At 37.1% G+C, this 18661-nt stretch overlaps 1 protein-coding gene across 3 annotated transcripts in view; it reads left to right on the top strand.

Annotated features, from left to right (window-relative positions):
• Spag16 (sperm associated antigen 16) overlaps positions 1 to 18661 on the top strand; it is a 732786-nt gene that overhangs the window by 302579 nt on the left and 411546 nt on the right. For all 3 annotated transcript variants that reach the window (XM_090354758.1, XM_090354756.1, XM_090354757.1), the window contains one exon: positions 11435 to 11578. In XM_090354758.1, the coding sequence (XP_090210884.1) occupies positions 11435 to 11578 (144 nt within the window). The remainder of the gene's footprint in view (positions 1 to 11434; positions 11579 to 18661) is intronic.

The raw sequence follows: 18661 nt of genomic DNA on the forward strand, positions 1-18661 counted from the left end.
GATCACAAATTAAGCAACGTAATCACAAGTGTAGTTGAGAATTCTGAGCCGGCCCAGCTGGGGCCACTCCCTATGCTCTCCCTTGAGCTCAAATCATAGAAGCAGTGTGTCTGGACTCCAGGCTGGAGATTTTCTGGAAGTGTGGACTTCCTTGGAATTCAGATTAATGTTCCTATTTCCTTGAAGTCTGATGGGTGGTGAGTAGCTCCAGCTTTTAGAAGTCATCCATGACACCCTTCCTCCATCTTCACAAATTCAGCACCAAGCTTCCTCTCATCCTTAGGCTCTTTGATGCACCTTCTATCCCATTCTTTCTACTTTTAGGGATGCCTTTGAATAGATTAGACTGATCTTTCAGGAGAAACTTCTCAATCCCCAGTGAAGTGGTCTAGATAGACATTTTGGGGGAGACAACTCCATATACCAAAAGGATACAGTAAAATTACCTACCACATAAAAATAAAAGGTAAAAATTTGGTAATTTAAGTAAATTAACTAAACTCATGAGTAATGAGTAGTGGACAGCATGCTAAGCATCGCTTATGTAATGGCTTGACTAATTTCCTATAGGACATAAAGACATATACTCATTTCAATAGAAAAAAGAAACTGAGGTTTCATTACTATATCAGGTCTAAGGTCCAAATAGTAGTCTACTCTGATTGTTTCAGCTGAAAACACAGGGGACCATGGCCTCTGAAATCTTTTTTAAATTTCTCAAACTAATATTGTATTTATGTACTAAATACCAACTTCTTTCTGGCAAACATGTGCTCGAGTAAGAATGATTTGTGGATAGGCTTCCAGGTTAGTATTTGAATTTGGCAGTACCTATGTTAATCCAGTATACTTGGGCACTCCCTAAACCTAAACACTGCCTTAACAAATCCACAAATAAGTGACCAATATTAAGAAAGGAGTGTGTTGTATTGAAGAGCATGCCATGTTGAGTTCAAGTCCCTTTATCACATTCGATGGATATTTGTAGGTTACTGAAACATTTTATTGAGAAAAACTAGAGCTGGATGACCCAGTATCAGAATCAGAGTCTTGCACATTTTCCTTTCTGCACAGAAGTAGTGAGAGGGAAACAGGACACCGAAAGGGGCTAAGCAAGCTGTGTTATGAGATAGCCAACACTGAGCAAACAAAGACAGAACTTTGTTCTTGGTCTTGCAGTGAGATTTACTCTTCTTGCTAAAGACAATGCAGTATTATCACACACACACACACACACACACACACACATCTCTTTCTCACACCCATTCACACGCACATACATACTTGCACACATATACAGGCATACAAGTACAAAAAGTAATAGGAAGCAATACCATGTTATAAAAGGGATTCAGTAATTTTGAGAGAGGTCCCTGTTGCAGACACTGAATGCTGCAGTAAAGAAAGTGAATTATTTATAACAGCAGGGTTTATTAAGCCGTGTTTGAAGGAACTCGGAATGGTCCCTATCTCTTACTTCTTTCTGAATTCTGTGTAGAAAATAAATCAGGTAATTATATAGCTTTGAGTCACTCCTCTTCTCATTGCAAAGCCGATCTGAGTGAACACAGAAGCTCGGGGGCTTATCTGGGATGCAGCAGATCACTGCACCAGTGCTCTCCCCTTCTCCATTTCTTCCCTGGAGTAGGTAGATGGAATAGAGTAGTGTGGTAATAGACACTTCTTATTTGTACTTCTTTAATATGAGAGAGAAGAAAGATGACGGCAGCCATTAAAAGGCAGATAAAAGTCTGAGAATAAGAGACAGACAAAGCAAGCATGCTCCACGTCAGAACAGCAGGCCCATTTCAATACCATTCCTTACTCTGCTTAATTTGCCATTGTTTAAATGCATTAAATGCTCTCTGCTCTAGACTTAAGCCCAGTGTCTCCCACTCATCAACTCTCATGTTGGACTATTGACACCTGTTCTCTGTTGTGCTCCATAAACTACATATTCTATTGTTTTCTGCTATCTACCGAGTTATCTCTGTGCAGAGATTTCTTGTTTAATTGTGCATGCTCAAGGCCTACCTGGCCTTGGACATACATTTCTCCTTTCCTTAGCCTCCCAAATGCCAGGATTACAGATATGAACCCACTTCCCAGACTTGTATTGTTGTTGTTTTTTAAAAGAGCTTTGCTGCAGTGCTTTCACAATCTCAGTTCACATTGAGAACCCAGTCTGGAGCTTAGACTTCCACCACTGGTGCCCATCCACACTTGCAAGTGTTGTCTAAGGATAGAAACTTCCTCCAGACCTCAGTGCATTTTTCTTCCACTCTAAAGATTGAAAGATTAAAACTTACGTTACTTTTAAATTCTATACCATATCTGAGTTTTTAAATCTCTGTATTTAATCAAGATAATTCAATATAATCAGGATACATCAACAATAAAATAACTACAAATAACTATGTTTTTGCTATACCTTAATGTAGATACTCAAACTGTTGTCAATATTAACTATCTTGTGATCATCATACTGGTATGATGAAACTGCCATGTGATAAACTAGGCTAAATTTCAGATAAGAACTCTCTAAGTGCTATAAGTAAATTTACACCAAATCTACTTCTGAGTTCATAAGTCTTTCTGTTCTACCTAGATGACATGGAGTTTTTATTTCAGAATATCCCAGAATATTTCAGAATATATATTCAGAATAGCCTCCTAGGTAAAAAAAATTGTCATCCAAGAGCTCTTACTATGAGGAAATTTGACTTTACATTAAAAAATCAATTCTGTGGCACTAATACAGTAAAGGGGACATGAAATGGAAATTTTTATATTCATAACAACACAGAATTCTTGTAAATTGCTGAAACATGAAATAATCAAATAAACTTTATTATTGAAATGGATTTCTTAAGAATATAAATGTGTTCTATAACTTCTCAAACTTCTTAAGCCATAAAGTACTACAGTAGTTTCATAACATGAAGCACGGTGTATATAAAACTATGCAGTATAAAATGTTCAGCTGCTATGGTGGCAGGAAGTTGCCAAGAGATATTTTCATAAATCTGTAAAATCTGATCTTTCGTATTCCCCTTACCAAAATTATGGTGCCTGAATTACCCTGTCTATGGAATTTATACATTTTCTTTAGTTCTCTGTGTACTTTAATTCAGTATTTTTTTGGCATACCAAAATGATCATCAACTTGTAGAGAAAGCTGTGATGTGTCTTTTCACCCAAGTTGAAAGAATCAAAGATCAGAGCAATACTCATACAACAAAAGGTAGTCAGGAAGAAAAAAAGTATAACAAATACATTTATATGATGTAGATTTTATATGACATGAAATGAAGACTCAAAGACCAAGAGTAAACTTCCATTTAATTTTATTTTTATCATTATGTTGCCATACTTACTTCCAGTTCACGATTCTTTTGCTCAAGTTTCCATCATACTGGAATTACAAGTAGATTTCACCATTCCCAATCCTAAATTGTCCATTTAAAGATTTGTATTCATTACAAATCGGACAGTCAGCCTTGTAGAAATGTGACTGACAAGAGGGTTAGGCTGTAGAGAGAGGAAACCCAGCGTGGTTGTCTCTTCACGTTCTCTCTGTAAACTTGGTGATCCATCTTGTCTCCTCCCAGGTACTGGCACGACCACACTGGAATGAGCATTTTCAAGGAACAAGGGGAGGGTGCTGTGTCCAGCCTTTCTCACTTACATTGGTGGGGAAGAAAAAGTGGGGAGCATGCCATATTTTGAAGCTTTATACTTAGCTCAAATCCCACTCAACGAGATTGAAAATGCCATTTTGTTTGATTCAATTGTTACAAGCTGGAAATGAAGGACACATGATAAAAGAGATGAAAGATAATCACGTTTTTAAAATATGAGGGAAACAAGAACAAGCTAGAGTAACTTTCATTGAACTCCATTAGTCTCTAATCTATAAGAACTACGGAGATAATGAGGAAAAGCCTGGCTTTCAGATTTAACAAAGTGGACACCGCTCTGTATTTCTCACATGAGTCAGGTATATACAATCATGTGGCAGTGTTAGGTAAAAGCCATGCTGATAGACTTTACTATTAGGTCTAAGCCATTGCTTAAATTCTGAGTCTACGTCTTTGTCATGATTGTGTACAAGTTAGGTAGCAATTTGGAGGACATTTGGTGTTGTATCCCTTCTCCAAAATTCACTGCTATGCATATAAGAGTGGAATATTGAACAAGAAGAAAGAGAAGAAGGAAAAGGTTGAGGAGTGGGAGGAGGAGACCTAACTTTTACTATTCTATAAACTATAAGAAATGTCTTACCTACTTAATAAAAATTAAAGTGCTCTTTTTTTCTAGTTCACAGATATATATATATGATCTATTTCAAAAAATTGTAATATCACCATTTTTAAAATTGTATATGCCAAGGAAATGTGAAGATTTCATTGTTTACATTTTCTTAGCTGTCGTCTAGAAATGAATGACAAAAATCTTATTTTTATAGATTTCTACTTTTTCTGTGCTTTATGAGCTCATTTGTCTCATGATTTCTATTTCATTTTCCTTGACACTTTAAGTACATCAGTGATTTAATATTCTTTGATGATGAGGAAACTATGGGCTTACTCTTCCTAAAGATAGTGGTAGAAATATGGAGGTGCTAAAATGTCATCTGTCATAACAATATGGAGCAGTGGGCTGAATAAATGTATAGCTGTTATTTGGGTTGCTTAGTGTATACTCCTAGATAATGTCCTCTTTTTTCACCTCTTACTCTTTACTTAGAATTTTGTTTTTAAACATCACCATTATCTTCTTAACCTATTTTTCTTTGCTATAAGAAAATATATCTGAGCTGGGCTCACACCTGCATGCTAGCTACTCAGGAGGCTGAGATCTGAGGATCACGGTTCAAAGCTAGCCCAGGCATTACAAAGACTGTGAAACTCCTATATACAGTTAATCACCAGAAAACCTGAAGTGGTACAGTGGCTCAAGGGGTAGAGCACTAGCCTTGAGCTGAAGTTCAAGTACCACAAAAATAGAAAAAGAAAAGAAAATACTTGTGCCGAATAATGAACAGAGAAGATTGATTTTATTAGGTCATAGTTCTGACCATCAGGAGTGTGGTGTTGGACTTTGTTCATTTCTGACAAGCATTTTATGCAGATGGGATCAAAGTGGCTGGAACACATGTGGAGGAAGTGGTGAGACACATGTAGAAGATACACATGGTGGAGTGGAAGACTGGCCTAGTCGTAGAGTACTTGTCTAGCATGCACAAAGCCCTGGTATCGCATATCCAGAAAAAAACAGAAGTGGTGCTATGGCTCACATGGTGGAGCGCTAGCCTTGAGAAAGCTCAAAGACAGTGCCCAGGACCTAAGTTCAAGCCCCAGAATTTACAAAAACAAAACAAAACAATACATAAAACAGATACATATGGTGAGTCAGGAAACAAGAAAATTCAGAGGTTAGCCTCGCCCTTCTATAACAACCAACTTTCAGGAGAACTAACTCAGCAAAACAAGCATAATCCTTTGTAAGATTAGCACCCTAGCCACCTGTTTCTGTCATACCCAATACCCTATCATAGTCACACCCTCTGACACTGTGCTACCCTGTCCCCAGCTCCTCAGCATAGGAGCCCTTACAAAACATTCACACAATATCTCCAACATAAGCATCAACCTCAGTTACAAAATCATCTTAGCACCAATCAATCCCAGTCTTCCTTCCTCAGCCTTGAAGCCCCTACACCCTCTCTTCCACTTAATATGGCAATCCTAGTTTGCCCTCCGTAATCATTGTGCCTTACCTGCTTCCTCTACACGCTTCTGCATTTACCTGTGCCTAACACTGCCTTCCCTGAGACAGTACTAAAGATGCTTTGCCTGGTCTTACTGGTCTTCCCTGCAGTGCCATGAGTACATCATACAAAAGAACTTTCTCCCTGGAATCAGTGTCATCTCCCTTTACTCTATGCATGCTCCAGAGCTTTGTAAGCCTCTGATGCAATCAATCAGTAGCTGAGCAAGAGGTAGCTCTCAGACATATTTCTCCTAGCAGGCCAGATAAAAGCCTGTGTCATATTTGGGACATTGTAACATGGTACTAAGGAGAGGTAGTGAAATGGTCACCAACTGATCATTGAGTACCTTCCAGTATTGATTTGTGTGACACCAGTTTTAGCTCTAAGAAGTATGTGCAAACAGAACATTTAGAGTGCTCACTAGCATAAGGAGAAGACATGGGCCCTGATTAGACTTTCTGGTGACAATCATTTTTTTTATGAATATTCTTCCCTTTTGACAAAGTCTTAGCGGTGCTATTGATAATTAATAGTGTTTGCTATACACTTACACTCATTCCCTGCAAATTCTCGCTTGTGATACTGCCATGAAACTCATTTCAATTAGAACAAAGATTTTGAAGTATGTATCATATGATCTCTTATAAAGAATGTGTCCTAACAGACAAGGTGTAAAAACGTCTCTGCTATAACATAATATTTTCTGGAACCTGCTTGGCACATATTGTTTAACACAAACATTTTTCTAGAAACTTCATCAGGATATGACTGAGTAAGAAGCAGAACTAGCATCCACCCACATTTTCTTTTTTGGAATCACAAAGATGTTTGCTTGTACTATTTTCACCCTGCTCACAAGCTTATTAACAGGAATGAGGTGACAAGGCCTTTGTCTTCACATCTTGTAATTATAATTAATAGTAAGTTAAAGGGAAGCAGAGGGCTTAGATTCAAAGTAAAATGACTTGGTGGCACTAAGAACAGGTGCCAGAAAGATTTTAAGTGGGAGCTTATTCTTGTTATTAATTAAAACTTTTGGAAGACAACTTTCAGAGTGAAAGTCATTCTGTGATTATAAAAGTGACATCTCTTTGTGGACACAATTTGGGGAGAAGATTCCTCCTTTCCTCATTGTCATGCCCAGAAACTAGCAGAGGCCTGTGTGCTGACTGTATACCTGAAGGGAGAAACAGGAATGAATGTGTACATGCCCCAGCTCCCTCAGTGTACTGCTGCAAACTCCTATGCAAGAAACAAGTTCAATTGGCTGAGAAAGTCCCATTCTCAGTAAACTGCCCATATCCAGATAATTGTCCTCACCACTTGATATACATCAATTTACCTTTTCTCACAATCTTTTCTCACAGACTTATGAGTTAGTTTTACATTACTTATTTTCAGAAATAACTGGGCCTGAGATGTAATCCCTTTAATAAATGAGGCAAAAAGTAAGGCAAGCGCTTCCTCAAGTCTAGGCAGCCTAGCCCCCTGGACTCTTGCACATCTGCACAAGCAAGTGCAGATTATATATACAGCACTACTCTAGTTCTTCTGCATGTCCCAGTTTATTTGTTCTCCCAAGTCTGTGACATCAACACTATGAGCAGCCTTCTTCTCCAGATGAGAGGCTGTGGCACAGACTGGTGAAGAAACTTACCTAAGCACACATGGGGGTATTAAAGAGTTAACAGATGCAATGATAATATTATCAGTAACACACATATACATAGAAAGTATAAACAATCCATTCAAAGTAGAATAGTGGGTTTTAAAACCACACGATCCTACAGTCAAAGTCACCATCCAGCCATTAGCAAAAGTGAGCCAAGCAACTTGTCATTTCTGAACACAAGATATTTTACTTCAGCCTAAAATAACACTCCCAGTAGCCCCAATATTGATTTTTTTAGTCGTACAGTTGACAGCATTTCTCAAGTAGCTCCTGTGTGCCGGCCCTTCATGAAGCTGCAGCATTCAACAACAACAAAAAATAAATAAAAGTAAAAAAAAACACAAATGTCTGTTCTCATGAGCTTTCATTTCACCTGTGACAATTACACCTTTGGCAGGGGGATGGAGGATGTTTAGTAGTGAAACCACGTTAGAAATCATCCATAGTGGATAATGGGTTGAAGGTAAGTGCATGACTTCAGACAGCAATGCCTCATTTTGCCTTTGGCACCACTGCTGATTCTATCTTGGGGAATATTCTTGGCCTGTGGCTCTTATCCTGAATCCTGCCTATTAATCCATGCCCCAGGGTTATCTGAAATGGGACCTACAGTTTTCCATCAGGGATCTTCATAACTATGACTAAGTATTTGCTGATGTACTTATTCTTTGCAAGTATTTATTCAGAACAGGTATTTATTGATTGCTGTGAAACTACTAAATTCCCACTTCTGTATTTCAATGCATTTCTATTCATTTAAAGACTATTTCATGAATGAATTGAAATATGATTTGAAGAATAGAATATCCATGCCAGACAAAAATACATCCAGAACTAACAGCAGATGGTCATTTAGAGATGAGTTTGAAAGTAGTCCCCTTATCTGTGTTTTCTATTACCCAGAGTCTACTGGAAAACATAAAATGGAATTCCGGAAATAACTCAGAACTCTTAAATGGCACACTGTTCTAAATGGTTCTATGCTGTCCTGATTCAGCTCCCCTCAGATGGGAATCATGCCTCTTTTTCAGCATATCCACATTGTATTACATCCTTTGCTCTCTAATCACCAAGAAGTTATCTTACACATCATATCCACGGTTACAACTCACAGTGCTCATGTTCAAGAGTCCCTTGTAGTCATTATTATTATCTCCAAAAGTTATATGGAAGATTATTTATCAGATGCTTTATTTAACCAAAAAGGTTGAAGGTCTTGGTTTATCAAGGCTCACAATGCCAAAAGCATTGTGAAAATCTGGAGTAAGAACAAATTTTCTGCCCACGAAGCTGTGAAGAAGGAAAAGGAAATGTGTGCCAGTTTTGCTGTTATACCCCAGATTTAACAACCATGGAGTCTGGACCATGGTGGCAGAACATGTGTCTAAGGAAGCATGAGGCTGAGTTCACTCCCAAGTCCCACCCCTCCCCGAAAAATGTGAAGGCTTTATACATGCTTAAGTGCTTAGTTAAGACAGAAAAGGCAATAACATTGTGAGTTGTTGGATTATAAACAAACATGTATAGTAATTGTTCTAATTTATCATGTTGTTTTTAATAATCTCTTATTGTGCTTATTTTCTAAATTTAACTCCCACAGATGTGTATATATAGAAAAAATATAGTAACAGTAGAGTTCAATACTGTTTGTGTTTTATGAATTCTCTTGGCGTTTTGGAATGCATCTCACAGATAAGGGAGGCACTGTGTATCTAAAATACACACATGCATGATGTATGTATATAGACACACATAAGTGGAATATAAGAAGAGTGTAGAAGTTCTCAATGTGGAAGAGATAAGAGGAGTCAGAATAAAATCATTGAGTTTGTGTTTCTGTTTTTTCTTACATTCTACAAATAGATTCTCTTACAAAAATCATTTTATAAACTTACCTTTCAGAGTTTGTAAAGACATCACTGATTTTAGTTATCTTCGCTTAAAAAGGGTAATTTATCATGTAGTCAGGTGTGCATGTGTCTGCCAGGAAAGCTGTAAGCCAATATACATCATACTCAGGAGCTTCAAGGATTTGCTCTGCCTTTTTGTTTGTATTTGAATATAGAATTCATTTCAGTCTGACATTTTTTTTACTTCTCATCATATTTTTCTTCTAATTAAGTTTCATAAATGTATCCTCTACCCAGTTTGAGCTATAATAAATTTCTTTCTTGAACTGGCCTTCTGAAAGTCACAGAGCAACATTATGATGAACTGTAAAATGAATAATTTTACTTCCACTGCATTTTCTTTTTAAAAAGTAATATATAGAGAGATATAGGTATAGATAGATATTTAAGAAAAGATCTTGACACAGGTGGCTTATGCTTATAATCTTAGCTGCACAGTAGACTGAGATCTAAGGATCCTAGTTCAAAACCGGCTCAGACAGGAAAGCCCATGAGATGTGTATGTCTGATTCACTATCAAAAAAGCTGGAAGACGAGCTGTGGCTCAGGTTGCAGAATGCTAGCCTAGAGTACAAAAACTAAGGGATGTTGCCTGGCCCCTGAGTTCATGCCTCACAACTGACACAAAAAGAAAAAAAAAAGCTAACAAGAAATATCTCCCTTGAAAGAAAGCCTTGCATTGATTACAACATTGTGAGCTGGATTCTGATGTCACCCTCTTTCTGAAGCCACATGGGTTTAATCCAAGAAAATGATGTTTCACCTCATAATGTAAAGGCTTAATAGTGTTGATGTAAGACCTAAATAACAGGGAAAAAATTTTGTTGCCACCTAAGTGTGGACTAGAGCCACATCAGAAAATGGATTTGCTAGTGTTCATGCTGCAGAAGAACATAGAGAAGTCATTCATAGAATGTGAGATTGCTATTTTTTAAGTCATTGATTGTTTCTTAGTATTATCTATGCGTACAAATGTATTATGTGTTTGAGTAGAGCTAGCCAATCTGAGATTCAATAATTGTTGCTAATGTTTAGAGCATTTTAATAGGTGCTTGACATTGGATGCATTTGTCCCCATTACGTTGTAAGATACAGATGAGGCTCTATATTAAAAAGATTAAAGCACTGCCCAAGATAAAATATCAAGCATTAACCTGGTAGACTCTTGATTTTAGAATAGCTTAGCACTAATATTTAAATAGCCACAATGATTAGAGGCTAGTTCAACTAGGATCGCTTAATGTGTTAATCATTAATTTTACATACTTCTCATTTCCTTCTGTGCCTTTATAGAGTGGGAATTGCCTAGGCATCTTGAATTCATTACTGAAATTTGTGTGCTATGCGTTGACTGAAGTTGGTTTAAATAGTAAGTTCCCACAGAATTTGAGCTTCATAGCTTTGTGTAGATAGTGGAGCATGGAGTTAATGTTTCATTTATAGTATTTATTATAGAACTCCCAAAGCGTGATTATGATTCATGATGTTTTTGTTCCAGAATCATGGGTGATTTAAGACAGATGGTAATCTGAAAAGCATTTTTGATTTTCTGTACTAAGCATGGCCCACTGGTCCAAATATCCTAACAGGAAATATCACCATAATTTTTCTTCCCTAAAAGAACTCGTGTTCTTGTCTTAAAACCCGCAGGAGACATGAGTGAGTCCCCTGTAACAATTAGTTCCTTTTACAAATAGCGAAGGGGCTTCCAGGGATGGGTGTCAGCAAGCTGTATTGTTTTAGCCTGGGTGTAGAGCCCAATCTACCAACTTGTGGACATGCGGGAAGTGAAGTATCCTGCTTTGAGGAAATGTCTGTGTCCCTCGTTTGTTTATTTTTTTTAGTTTTGTTTTGTTTCGTTGCCAGTCCCGAGTCTTGAACTCAGGGTCTTTGGGTTTTCTCAACGCTCTACCACTTCAATCACAGCAGCAATTCTGGCTTTTCCTGTGTATGTGGTACCCAGGAATGGAGCCCAGGGCCTCATGCATGCTAGGCAAGCACTGTAGCACTAGCCACACTCCCAGCCCTCGCATTTGCTCTAACCCCTCCCTAACTCACCTCTTTCTCCCTGCACAGCATCATCATGCACCCCTGCAAGGACATGCTCATCTCCTGCAGTGAGGACCGCCTCTGGAAGTTGGTCAGCCTGCCAAAGGGCAACGTGCTGCTCACGGGGTCAGGCCACACCGATTGGCTTTCCAGCTGCTGCTTCCATCCCAGGTCAGTGCCTGTGTCCCTCCTCCCTCACCCACCCATGCTTCTGGGAATGGGCTTGCTTACTGCAGACACTGTACAGTTAGACACTTTTCGTGGTCTCCTCGTCGTCTCCCTCTGCAACCAGGCAGCCCTCCACGGAACTTAGAACTTAGAAATGGACAAGGTGCACCTTTCACTTTCTTCACCCTCCCTTTAAACCTGCAGTGCTTCTCATAGTTGATCCAGGTGACTGTCCCCAGGCTGAGACCCAAAGACGCTAACCTTCTCAGGACAGCCTTACCAGTGTAACTCGTGCTTCTGGGTCCATGGATTTGGGCTCAGTAATGCTTGCCTGTGTGTTCACTCCATTTCTCTTCATCTTGCACAGTTTCCTTCTGGAATTAAATTATCTGCTTAAAAGGATAGGAAAGCAGTGATCAATTTCTTTAGAAATTCAATGACACTCAAGATATTAAAGGGAACAAAATTCTGAATACATTGAGCTCTGTCATGTACAGAATTCAATAAATTTTTGTCCCCTGAAGACCGAGGGCACAGAGGAAAGGCTCTGCTGAATACCAGAAGCACTGTTTCTTGTGGAGACAAAGTCCTGCCCTTGCAGGACCCTTGGGCCAGGTGCAGCAGCTCCACTGCAGAGGGGCTTCTGGTGTGTGCCTTAGTATTGGGCACACTGTTAGCTACTCTCAGATCTGTGTGTCTCTCATTCTCTGGGAAAATCATCATCCTTGCCAGCTCATCGGTCTTAGTATAGTTTCTTCATGATTCTACTTGTAAGTTTTCTTCTTAGGAGGACTTTTTATTGATTCATCTCCATTTTCTTTTCTCTTTTCTTTGTTTTACCTTTGGTAGGAATGTCAATCAAATTAGACTTAAAACAACAAACAAAGTTTATCCTGCCAAGTGAGGATAAAAGTGAGCTTTTAGATAGTAAAAGCTGGAAGTGGTGCTGTGGTTCAAGTGGCAGAAATGTAGCCTTGAGAAAGCCTAAGGACAGTGAGAGTTCAAGGCCCAGGACTGGAAAAATTTCTTTATTCATAAATATGTAAGTTAATAATAATAGGACAGATCTCCAAAAGTACCTCTTGTTTTATTTCTATTTTTACCTTATCTTTAAGTAGTTGCACAAAGTTGCCATTTAGCACAGCAGCTTATGAATACAATGCATCTTAATCACTGTCATCCCTTTTATCATTCATATCCATCTTTCTCAAACCAACTTTCCCCTTACTTTTCTTAATTTTGTAAGAATACATTGAATAATTGAAAAAGCTTACTGTTTTAATTAACATTAAAATACAAACTTTGAAGGTAATTTAAACGTCCCATATTTCAATTTATCCTCACCACTAGATGTTACAACTTAATTTGTGAGTTTGGTACGTTACATATCTGATAAACAGAGCTGTGCCACCTTCTCACCTCTGAGAAACATAAAGCTCATTTTGCAAGCAGAGACAACACAATTAGAAGTATAGCCTATCGCATCTGTAGCCATTGGGCATGCTAATCAGATTTTGATAATGTCTTGTTACCATGGTAGCCAGTGACTCAGAAATTCTTTCTCGTTAGTGTTTGACCAGCAGTGGTCCTCATAATAAATCTTCCTGTTTCCCCACTCAGTTTCTGAAATTAAAATGAGGTGAGATACATCATTATTCTCTCATAATATGAAATTATATTCAATAATTTCTTGTGATAAAATTGCTGCAAAATGCTGTTATTCCACTTGGATACTAGAAATGTATACAATGAAAGCAAGGAGAAAATACATTTAAGTATAGGCATAATTAAGTAAGAGATACTAAATAATAAATGTTCTTTTCTTTGTAGAACTAATGAAGGAGAATAAATGACTACTATAACCAAAGCTCTTTTTTATTTATGTGGAGTAGAGATTAAGGTAGACAGTGAATTTTGAGAGTTTACACTCTATACCCCAAACATTTATAATGCTTAATGTGTGGGTGTGTGGGAATGAGGAGAGCAGACTATGTCTCTCTCTCTCTCTCTCTCTCTGTCTCTCTCTCTGTCTCTCTCTGTCTCTCTCTGTCTCTCTCTCTCCCTCTTCATATATATATATATATATATATATGTATATATATATATGGAGAGAGACAGACATATATATACATATTCCATTCACTGTAGAATATAGCATTTCTTTTATTCATTTATAATTTAAAATCAAACTATAAATAAATTTGATTTAAATACAGTGCTTAAACCTGAACTGAATCTTTAGTTAGCGAACTGAATCACAGCCTCTTCAGAACTCAAATGTCGGTTCAGGTAGATCTCTTGCCCTGAGAAAAGATCTAACGGATTTTCTATATCTTTAATTTTATTGCCCCTACTCAAGTATTCTTTGTAACTTCTAGGAGGAGATGTTCCTATTTATGATAGTAGCTGTATTAGAGCCACTGTCTTTTTCAGCCATACTATTGTAAACCACACTTTGGAAGTCAGTCCTATTTGACCCCCTGAGTGTCTCAATTCAATCTTTGTTGTCCTATTTCCTTCTGAGAGCAGACATCTCAAATACATAAACAATACAACAAGCATACTGACTTTAATGTCAGTCAAAAAAAGAGGATTGACAGGAAAAAACAGGGAAAATAACTGTCACTTGAAGACATAAATGGTTTATGAGTACATAAAATGCCTTTTAACAGGGGGATGGACATAATAATCCATGATTAGAATTAAAGACATCAAAGTATCTTGGGATAGTAAGGACACTGGAAAGAGAGGAATTAATAAGGCAGTAAATATACTTAGTTACATTGTATATTACATTCTATCCATCATAAAAAAGAGTGCATCAGGAACAGAAACATGAGAAGGAGTATCCACGTATAGGAAGTAATGCACCAACTACCTGATGAATGTAACTGTAACCCCTCTATACATTACCTTGACAATCAAATTTAAAAAAATAAATTGCAATGAAAACAAAAACAAAAACAAGCAAAAAAGAGTTTATACATGCTTGATATTTTCTATTGGCCTGAATCTTTTTAAAAAATGTATTAATTTTATACCCCAAACAGTATAAATTAATTCCTTAGAGTAGAAAATACTTAAATCATAATTGTGACCTAGATTTAATAAAAAGGCAATGTCTAGAATATAGTAACAAAAATATAATATAGCTTGAGTTATTAAAATATGTCAATAAGTACTTAGTGTAAGAGGATCTAAATGCTCTTATTACTTAGCTGATATAATATCAGATCTATAATACTTACCCAAAAGTAAAGTATTTCTAAAATAAATTGATTGCTTAGTGTTTTATCATCAAATAAGAAAAATAGCAAATTAACAAATCATAGAGGTATGAAGGCATTGTGATCCTTTGCTAAAAATATCCTAGACATTTTCTAGTTATTAATTAGGGAAACCATGAAGCCAATGTTTCTTTGGATATGGATTACTTTTCTAAATATAATTTTCCCCAGGTCTTTCCATTTCATTACAAATAGGGCTATAACATTATTTCTTATGAAAGCATAGAATTACATTGCATATATATATATATATACATTTACCACATTTTCTTAACTTATTCATCTACTGAGGGGCATTTAAGTTGATTCCCTATCTTAGTTGTGGTAAATAATACCCAGATGAACATGGAAGCTTTAGTGTGGTCTCGTTTGTAGTTATTTGGGTGAATGATGAGGAATGGGATTGGCTGGGTCATAAGGGAGCTCTGTGTTTAGGATATTCTTGCCCGAAGATCGAGATTCAACACCTATATGCATATGACCATATACAATAGTGCTTATTGAAATGAACTTGAAGAAATGGAAACAAGGTTTTTAATGTTTATTCTGTCTCTGCTAGAACACTCTCCCTGCACCCCCTTTTTTGATTTCTGTACCATTGTTTTGTAGATAAGTTTATCTTCTTTGGGGAAGGGAAGAGGAATCAGAGAAACGAGGGGACATCAGTGTAGCAGTGATTCTCACTAGATAATAGGGTGGAAAAGAACTTTACAACTTGGTGGGGGTGGGGTTGAGAAAGGGACAGGATGTAAGAAGGATGTTTTACTCTTGTTTTCAAATATAACACATAAACACCATTTCAAGCCTAACAAATATAGCACCCATATTATAACCAGAGTCTTGTTTCAGACTCACAAATGACAAACTTGTAAAGTTAGTTAAATCTTTGAAAAGGAATTGCCTTTGGAAACAGAAATTAAACAGATCCAAATTGAAAAACATATTATGATATATTAATAGATTAATACTGCAAGTTTCTTTAACATGGCCTATAAAATATAGACTTTAAACATGTGAGGTTTCTACATTTACAATATTTTAAAGCTTCTTGTGTTAAAATTGGCAAGGGAAATGAACTTTGAAACAGATGGGAAAAGTCTTCCACTTGAATGTAAAAGTTGGATATTGTGGAGTTAAGTGTGTTTATTCTCTGACGTATCTCTTTACTGGTATGTCCTATCAGAATGTTAATTGTGTGCAAATAGTATTTGGATTTTATATAAATTGAAAACATTAAAGCATAAAATAATCTCCAAAGGCCTTATCAATTCAAAAATAACATTATATGTACAAATTATCATTACAATTTACCAGAACCAATGAAATTGGTTCTGTGTAAGTTTTAAAGTGCCAGTAGGAATTGTGTGCATACCAAATTAACGTTCCACAATGGCAGATGAGAACAACCTGCAGTAACCTGTATACTATCACTAGATGGCGATCACACACTGGCAAGGCAAAGTACCTTTCGTATTTACTCGGAAGACATGAATTAGTGCTTGAAAGGGATTCATGAATTAGTACTTGAAAGGGATTCATCAGTCCCTGAAAGCAAAGAATGCATGCTACACTTCAGGGAATGTGTGTTGGCACTGGATCTCTATTGAACGAGAAATGTATGATGTTAAAAGATAGGATCGTAATCACACACCAGTTGGTACAATAATGAGGTCAGACTTTCAAGTTTCTAGCAGAGTCAGAATTTAAGTCCCAAGCTGGTCTTAGATTTAACTTTGCTCATTTTACCAGGTTTTGAACCTGTGAGATAAAGTTATCTACTTTGTGGGTTGATTATGAAAGCTGAACACTGTATCTGAAAACCACAAGTCCAGAGCCAACACTAAATGTTGGCTCTTTTATTTTTTTTGTTTTTTTTTTTGATTGGCATATTGGGAACTTAAAGAGATAACTCCTAAATTGTTATGAATTTGATATCATTTCATGCAATCAACCAAGAAGGAAGAATCAATTGTGACATGTAGGTTATGCCAAGCTATATTAGAAAAATGTTATAAATCATAAAGCCTAGGGTGGAAAGATCATACCTCAAATACTCATAAAGTGTGTTACTGAGTTTCTCAAAATGTAAATGCTCCTTTCAAAATTTTGCCTACCTCATCATATTATTCTGAAAGTCTATGTTTTTTGGAAGTTTTAGATTATGTTGTAGAAGGAAACATATTTCTTTGCCCAAATGACAAAATTACTTTTTTTTTTTTTGCAAGTCTTAGGGGTGGGCTCAGGGCCTGAACACTGTCCTTGGACTTTCTCAAGGCTAGATCTCTACCACTTGAGCCTCAGCACCACTTTCCCCTTTTTTCCATGTATGTGGTACTAAGGAATCAAATCCGGGTCTTCATGCCTGCTAGGCAAGCACTCTACCACTAGGCCAAACTCCCAGCCCCAAAATTACCTTTGAAAGTAGGGCTTTTAAAATTTATTTTATGAAGAATTTAATGTAGGGAGATTTGACTTGCTTCCTCTACACTCATACTCTGTTGCATTTGACTTATTCAGAGTAACTTTGAGCCACCCTGACATAGAATTTTCAATTCATGACCAGGTTAATATTCATAGATCAACAAAACTCGTGCTCTGCTACCATCCTACCGTTAGCAGAACACAATTCAGTTAACAGTAAAATAATTTTGAGTGTAAATACCATGTCACAGTTTGGCTTTGCAGTTTTTCTCCCGGTATGACCAGAGTGTATTATGTGAAACAGCGTGTACCTCCCCACATATCTCTATAAATAAAAGCATGGGATTAGTGGTTTAAACACTTTCACGGGGCTGCATTTTATCCTGAGTTTACTGCCCAAAGCAGAAATAGAGCTGACAGCATCCTGTTAAACATAACTTCTACTCTCATGAGCTGATTTATGAATTGTGGAAAAAAATGGGTCTCTCCATACTCCTGCCTACTCTGTCTTTCTCATACAAAGTGCCTGTTCATGTATTTATGTAGTGCCTAAAACCATAATCTCAGAACTCCTTGACAAGTATATCATTTAGTTGTTTTCTTTTTTGTCTTTTAGAAAAGGAGCATGAATAACCATATTATTTGGTATAAACCTAAAGTACAACAGTTCAAATTGCTAAGCATAATAAAAAATATTGATCAATTTTCTCACTAATATTTGGCTCTCCTGCTCCATCCTGAGCCACAAAGAAACATGCTTCTAAAATCTGAAAACTTCAGTAGATTTTAGCAAAGATCATTTTTCTCTTGCCATTATTCACAACAGTATTCTACTGTATTAGAATTTTATATTAAGTTTCTGTACTTCAAATAGTGTGTCACCTTTCTGAAGGTCTGGATATTGAACATAATTGCTTGCTTCATTAAATATGTTTTGTGTCTAATTCTAAAAGGGTTGCCTGGTTATCCTCAGAAAAACATTAAAAAGATGCAGACTTCCTACAGTCCTGCTGCTCAGCAAAAACCCCATTTTCTTTGTAAAATGCTCCTTGCCAGTATTAATGGCAGCTTCAAACATAGTGATAGCTGAGCTTCTCTTATGTTGTCTCTGTTTTTCTTTCCATGCTACACATTACTGGTCATTGTTTCTTCTACTACAGTGTCTGTATAAAGAATAGCTGCCACTTCATAGTAGATGGGTTAATGTTGTGGAAGGGAATTCAGTTTAAAGATAGAAAGAAGGTCTGGATCTGTGTCCTGGAGGGCTGGCTTCTGTGCTGATTGCCTGACCACAGCTGCCAGTGACAGCCGAGCTGCTCTGTGTCACACATGGCAAGTGCATCTACCAGTGATGACCTCTCCTTCTCACAAAGCACCA

Source organism: Megascapheus bottae, chromosome 21, assembly GCF_031878675.1.
Source record: "Megascapheus bottae isolate mThoBot1 chromosome 21, mThoBot2.hap1, whole genome shotgun sequence".
Classification (NCBI taxonomy): Eukaryota; Metazoa; Chordata; class Mammalia; order Rodentia; family Geomyidae; genus Megascapheus; species Megascapheus bottae.